Source organism: Mastomys coucha, unplaced genomic scaffold (assembly GCF_008632895.1).
Source record: "Mastomys coucha isolate ucsf_1 unplaced genomic scaffold, UCSF_Mcou_1 pScaffold5, whole genome shotgun sequence".
Lineage (NCBI taxonomy): Eukaryota > Metazoa > Chordata > Mammalia > Rodentia > Muridae > Mastomys > Mastomys coucha.
Genome location: NW_022196911.1, coordinates 98,378,335 through 98,385,045, shown reverse-complemented (window position 1 = coordinate 98,385,045; position 6,711 = coordinate 98,378,335). Strand labels below are relative to the sequence as shown.

Here is a 6,711-nt window from a genome sequence, read left to right as displayed (position 1 = left end):
AAAAGAAACCACAAAGGACATAAAGGAGAATGAAAGTGGAACAGTTGGCTCTCCAGTCACATTTAAACCTGACAACGTCCATACGTTTGTTCTGTGCACAAATTATTTATTTGTATTCATAGAACTGCCTTGCCTTGAAAAGCTTCCTCCTAAGGGTGAGTGGTCACACCTTTTTGTCTCTGGGTCCAGAAGTTAGAGGGGACAGCTTTCTAGCTTTCTGGGCCCTCAAAGCCACTCTAGAGCGACTGCCAATTAAGATTCCATGCAACTTTTGGGCAGAAGGGAGGACACATCATAAATGGCCTCTTCAGAGACTACAGCCCGGGTCTCAGGCAGTAATTGAATAAGCACAGAGGTAAAGGCAGGCTAGCACAGGAGTGGCCACAAACTACAGTTCTGTAGATAGAGTGTCACCCAGGCCAAAAAATGGGGAAGACTGTGCCAAGCAGTTTCACCACTACTGAATACAGTTTCCAAGAAGGGTTCATTCTGGAAGTGGTAACCAGTTTACTGAGCCTGCATTGCGGGGCCTTGTACAGAGGAGGTCAGGGGACAGACACAACAGAATCTTGCCTACATCTTGTGGTTTCTTTTCTCATTTTGTTTTTGAGAGCAGGGTCTTATGTGGCACAGGCTGTTTTTGAACTCTGGCTTCTACCTCCGAAGTGTTACTCATGGCTCATGTTTTCTGGTTTGGGATCCTGCCTAGGGCCTCACACATGCCTGGCAGGTGCTCATCACTAAGCTCCATCCCAGGTCTGACAGGTGCTCATCACTAAGCCCCACCCCAGGCCTGGCAGGTGCTCATCACTAAGCCCCACCCCAGGTCTGGCAGGTGCTTATCACTAAGCAAGCTCCACCCCAGGCCTGGCAGGTGCTCCTCACTAAGCTCCATCCCAGGCCCCTGCTGAGTTTTCACTTAAGCCAAAATGTTGGGAAGAACTACCAAAAGGAACTGTCACAATTGTGGCTCTAACAGAGGAGAAGGGAATGGGGAAGAGGGACTCCATGACTGGGGACTGGGGATGGGCTGGGGTGTGGGGACCGATCGGGATGTTAAAATGAATAAATTAGTGGAAGAAAAAAGAGATCATTCCAGCCCAGGGCTGGAGAGATGGCTCAGTGGTTAAGAGCCCTGACTGCTCTTCCAAAGGTCCTGAGTTCAAATCCCAGCAACCACATGGTGGCTTACAACCATCTGTAATGAGATCTGATGCCCTCTTTCTGGTATGTCTGAAGACAGCTACAGTGTACTTACATATAATAAATAAAACAAATATTTTAAAAAAAAAATCATTTTGGCATCCAGGACATGGGTTTCATTAAGAGCTAGAGGTGCGTGGCTCTGTAATGGCATGCTCGCTCAGCATGTACCAAGCCTCCGGTTCCATGCCTAGTGCTGAGGAGAAAACAAAACAGCCTTCCCTTGGAGTTCTACCCAGGGTCTGCACAGAACACACAGGCCAGGAAGCAGGGTCTCCCCTGGCTCCCTAAGCCCCCCGAGATCTTGCTAGCTTTGAACTTACAACTCTACTGCTTCAGGCTCCTGAGTACAGGAGTTAGATATGAGCCATCAAGTCCAACCAAGGGCTTGTCACGAAAGGTTTCTTTGGGGATAGGCTGAGAAGGCCTGAAGATCAGGGGGTGGCTGGAGATATCAGTGGAGGGACAAGCTACTCCTGGAGGGCTTGCAAAGCGCAGAAGAAGCGGGGCAGTGGTTGGTTTTCAGGGACTGGGTTATAGGAGCAGGTGAAAGTTCGGTGCTCACTGGATTCGCCCCTCCACACCCAGCAGCAGGTAGTCTCTGAGCAGTGGAGGCAGCGGGAGCTTCGCGGCAGCCTGCCGACAGTTGCTACCCAGTTGAGCTCGAACAGCCAAGCGGGCCAGGTGCTGCAGCCTTCTTGGCTGGTTTTCCATGCTTCGGGCCGAGCTGTAGAAGGCTTCATGTTCCTAGGCCAGAAGGAAGGGAGGATCGGATAATCTAATGCCCCTGATTTTCCCTTCCAGAAGGGGGCCAGGGCATTTTCTCTTTTGGGGGGGAAGGGAGGAAGGGCGTGTTTCAAGACAGGGTTTCTCTTTGTAGACCAGGCTGGCCGTGAACTCAGAGATCTGCCTATTTCTGCCTCCCAAGTGCTGGAATTAAAGGCATGCTCCACGACGTCCAGTCTGGGTTTTTTTTGTTTGTTTGTTTGGTTGGTTTTTCTTTTTGTTTTTGTTTTTTTCGAGACAGGGTTTCTTTGTATAGCTCTGGCCATCCTGGAATTCACTCTGTAGACCAGGCTGGCCTCGAACTCAGAAATCCGCCTACCTCTGCCTCCCAAGTGCTGGGATTAAAGGTGTGCGCCACCACCGCCGCCTGGCATTTGTTTGGTTTTTCAAGACAGGGTTTCTCTGTGTAGCCCCGGCTGTCCTGGAACTCACTCTGTAGACCAGGCTGGCCTCGAACTCAGAAATCCGCCTGCCTCTGCCTTCCAACAGTCTGGGTATTTTCAGTGCATAGCCACCCTGCCCATAGACTGGATTTCAGTCATGGGCCACTCCTACCCCAGACATGCTGGTGGAATTCCCACTAAATCAGAGCTGGCCGATTTATGAATGTCTGTCAGCAAGGGACTATAGGCAGTATAGGAGATCAAAGTTCTGTCTACACTGTTCCAGACAGGTCAGGGACCCAGGGGTTTTGCACTCTTTTGCCTGGGGTCCATCTTCCTCCTCTGAGCCTGGTCTTGAAGCTTGACGGGAGGGGCCTCTGGCCTATCTGGCCTCTCTAGCCCCCTAGTAAAGAACCTGGCCCTTGAAGTAGACATACCTGCCACAGCTCGGGGAGCACAGCCTCTACCCAGGTATCACAGGATGGGACACATGGATAGGCATTAAGGAGGACTTCCAGGGCCCGAGGAAAGTTGGCACAGTGTTTCAGCATCTGGAAATCAAAAGGAGTTTAGGAGTTTCCGTGTTGCCCCAACTAAGGCAACACAGCTAATATAAATTGCCACAGATGACCTCATCTTTCTCGAGCCTCAGCCTGCCCTGTCTACATATGTTCCAAGCTCCTGGCCCCAGTTCCCTTGACTCTAATCTCTGCCCTCTGCCAAGATGGCTATGGACCTCTAATCACGGAGAGAAGCTTTTGATCTTCTAGACCCTTCCAATCTTCCATTTCTAGCCTAGGACTCCCCGTTCCGGTTGGCACTTCCTTCCTCAGGCCCTCCCAGCACACCTCAGGGTGAACGGGCTGAGCCCCGTAGTCCAGCAGCGCTGCAAAGAGGACCTCGGGCTCCCAGTTGGGGGCGTCCTGTACCGCTTGCAGAGCGCAGTCCATGGGTGTGTGGCCTGCCCCATTGGTGACTCCAGGGCTTGCCCCGTGGCGCAGCAGCAGCTCGGCCAGACCTCCACAGCCATTAGCACAGGCGTTGTGCAGTGGCGTGTGGCGCTTGCGACCTGCAGCCTGGGGATCAGCCCCAGCTTCCAGGAGCTGTCGCGCTGCAGCCTCGTGCTGCCGGCTGCTGCCTGGCCCCTCTGCTCCAGCGCACGCGGCGTTCAGCGCGGTCTCTCCCTGGCTGGTGCGCAGAGCCACGTCTGCACCCTTCTGCAGATAGAGGGCCACATGTTGTTCCAGGCCACGAGCCGCAGCCACATGCAGGGGCGTTACTTCGCTCTCTTGCGATGCCACATTCACAGACGCTCCAGCCTCCAGCAGCAACTTGGCGCACCTATGGACAGAGTGCAAGGCTTGGGGGACATTCTGAGAACCCCAAGACCTGCTATCACCACCCATATCCTTCTGACACCTCTGCTTGGAGGTCTGCCCTAGTGTCCCCATCTGATCACAGAAACCCCATTACAAACAGCAGAGTTCTGGGGCCAGCTGAAACTGTCAGAAGTATCTTGAATTTTCAGATATAAAAGGTTATGTCCCGGGCTGGCGAGATGGTTCAGCGGGTAAGAGCACTGACTGCTCTTCTGAAGGTCCTGAGTTCGGATTCCAGCAACCACATGGTGGCTCACAACCACCCATAATGAGATCTGACGCCCTCTTCTGGTGTGTCTGAAGACAGCTACAGTGAATTAACGCCGGAGGGAGCGATACCGGCAGAGGTCCTGAGTTCAATTCCCAGCAGCCACACACATGATGGCTCAAGGTCATCTGTACAGCTACGTTGTACTCATACACATAAAATAAATAAAGTAAAAAAAAAAAAAGGTTATGCCCCAACTAGTCTAGTACAGTACCCAAGGGCAGAATTCAGTGAGTCTACCCTCACCTTAACTAATTTACTCCCCTCCCCCAACCCCGATAGACAGGGTTTCTCCGTGTAGCTCCGTGTATCCTGGAACTCACTCTGTAGACAAGGCTGGCTTCGAACTCAGAGATCTGCCTGCCTCCGCCTATCCCTCATGTGCCCTGAGTGTCAGAATTATTTATTTTGTGTGAGATGTGAAACCCAGGTATGCTAGCTAGGCAAGCTATCACTGAGCTACAGTCCTCTTCTGCCAGCCTCAAACACTATGTAGCAGAAAACGACCTTGAACTCCTGATCTTTCTGCCTCTTCCTACTTGCTGGGATTCTAAGTGTGCCCCACCATGCCCATGTGGTACCAGTGGTCAAATCCAAAGCTTCATGCATATTTATAAGTAACCACGCTACCAACTGAACTACAACCCCAGCTCCTGGTCTCCTAATATTTTGATAGGGCAAGATTTGAAGAACTCACTCCTGTGTAAGCTATGACACATTACCATATGTCATATTAGGTGTATTAGAAAAAATAGATGGCTCCCCTTCCTGAACAGGCTATGTTCACAGGGCCAAGGAAAGCCTTTATGGGCTCCCCTACTCTACTTTTCCTTGGGGAAAACAAGCAAAACCAAAGAAAACATTTTAGGGAGAAACTATTTCCCGGTCTCTGAATTCTTGGAAAAAATTATAGGGCAGCACACTATTGTAGCAAATGTGCTACAATACGTCCCACAAGTGTACCTACTGTGGTGAGGGAACATGAGCTGAACTAAATTGCCAGAGAAACAAAACCAACGGTAATTTATAATGGAAAGGGCAGTAGCAGCTGCTGGGAAGCCAGGGGTAGATAGTGCTAATGAAACTCAGATAACTGGAGATCCTCTCCCCAAATACAATACACATCACGGGCGCTCGTGCTCAGTGGGCGAGAGCTGAGGAAGCACCGCCTCGGACAAGCTGCTAAGTTTAATTCCTTGTCATTGTTGAGTTTTTGGGGGGTTTTTTTGAGACAAGGTTTTTCTCTCTAACAGTCCTGGCTATTGGAACTCTTTGTAGACTAGAGTGGCTTTGAGCTCATAGACCTGCCTCTGCTGTAAATTGCAAGTGTTAATATATCTTGACTTCTAATACTAAACAAGAAATATTTCAAGGGGGCTGGAGAGATGGCTCAGTGGTTAAGAGCCCTGACTGCTCTTCCAGAGGTCCTGAGTTCAAATCCCAGCAACCACATGGTGGCTCACAACCATCTGTCATGAGATCTGATGCCCTCTTCTGGAGTGTCTGAAGACAGCTACAGTGTACTTACATATAATAAGTAAATAAATCTTAAAAAAAAAAAAAGAAAAGAAAAGAAAGAAAGAAACACTTCAAAGCTTGCAGTAGGGCTCCAATAAATGGTCCTTCTCATCATATTTTAAAGAATGAGCTCTGTGGAAAGATGCCTGGGTTCAGTTATGTCCAAGAACCAGAGCAGGGGCTAGCAATTTTGTTTATTGAGTCAGAGTCTCACTATGTAGCCCAGGCTGGCCAGGTACTAGCTATGTAGACTAGACTGCCAATCCACCTGCCTCAGCCTCCTGAGTAGGGCTGGCAAGTTTAGATAACTTTGGGGTCTACCACTGATCTACAGTCAGTGGGGACAAGCCTCGAGGTGTGGGCTGTGAGTCCTTACCTGACCGCTGAGTTTGTAGGAGAGTAAACACCACCGTGCAGGGAGTCTGAGAAACTATTGACTAGAAAAGCAGAAGGACCCTAGGTGCGGCACCTCAGGCTTTGGATCCCATGGTTTACAGGATAAGCCAGGAAGATCACGCAGGGTTCGAGGCCAGCCTGGGATACACAGTGAGACCCTGCTGCCCACAAGCAAATAACAAAAAAAGTCAGCTAAAAGAGTGCCAGTCTGACATGTACAAAGCCCTGGTTTTGGTTTCTGAGCATGGTAATACGTGTCTGTAATCCCAGTGTTAAAGAAGTAGAGGTAGAGCCGGGCGGTGGTGGCGCACGCCTTTGATCCCGGCACTTGGGAGGCAGAGGCAGGTAGATTTCTGAGTTCGAGGCCAGCCTGGTCTACAGAGTGAGTTCCAGGACAGCAGGGCTATACAGAGAAACCCTGTCTCAAAAAAAGATTTCTTTTTTTTTTCAATATTTATTTATTTATTTAATATATATGAGTACACTGTAGTTGTCTTCAGACACACCAGAAGAGGGCATTGGATCCCTTTACAGATGGTTGTGAGCCATCATGTGGTTGCTGGGAATTGAACTCAGGGCCTCTGGAAGAGGAGTCAGTGCTCTTAATTGCTGAGCCATCTCTCTAGTCCAACCACTAAGATTTCAAGGTCAGCCGGGCAGTGGTGGCACACACCTTTAATCCCAGCACTTGGGAGGCAAGAGGTAGGTGGATTTCTGAGTTCGAGGCCAGCATGGTCTACAGAATGAGTTCCAGGACACAGAGAAACCCTGTCTCGAA

General features: G+C 50.1%; 1 protein-coding gene across 1 annotated transcript in view; it reads right to left on the bottom strand.

Moving 5' to 3' along the window:
• Nucleotides 1-1,591: 1,591 nt before the first annotated feature.
• Nucleotides 1,592-6,711, bottom strand: part of Asb16 (ankyrin repeat and SOCS box containing 16) — a 9,544-nt gene continuing 4,424 nt past the window's right edge. The window contains exons 3-5 of the mRNA XM_031351557.1: nt 3,221-3,713; nt 2,810-2,923; nt 1,592-1,950 (exon numbers count right to left, since the gene is read on the bottom strand). Of these exons, the coding sequence (XP_031207417.1) occupies nt 1,765-1,950; nt 2,810-2,923; nt 3,221-3,713 (793 nt within the window). The 3' untranslated portion in view covers nt 1,592-1,764. The remainder of the gene's footprint in view (nt 1,951-2,809; nt 2,924-3,220; nt 3,714-6,711) is intronic.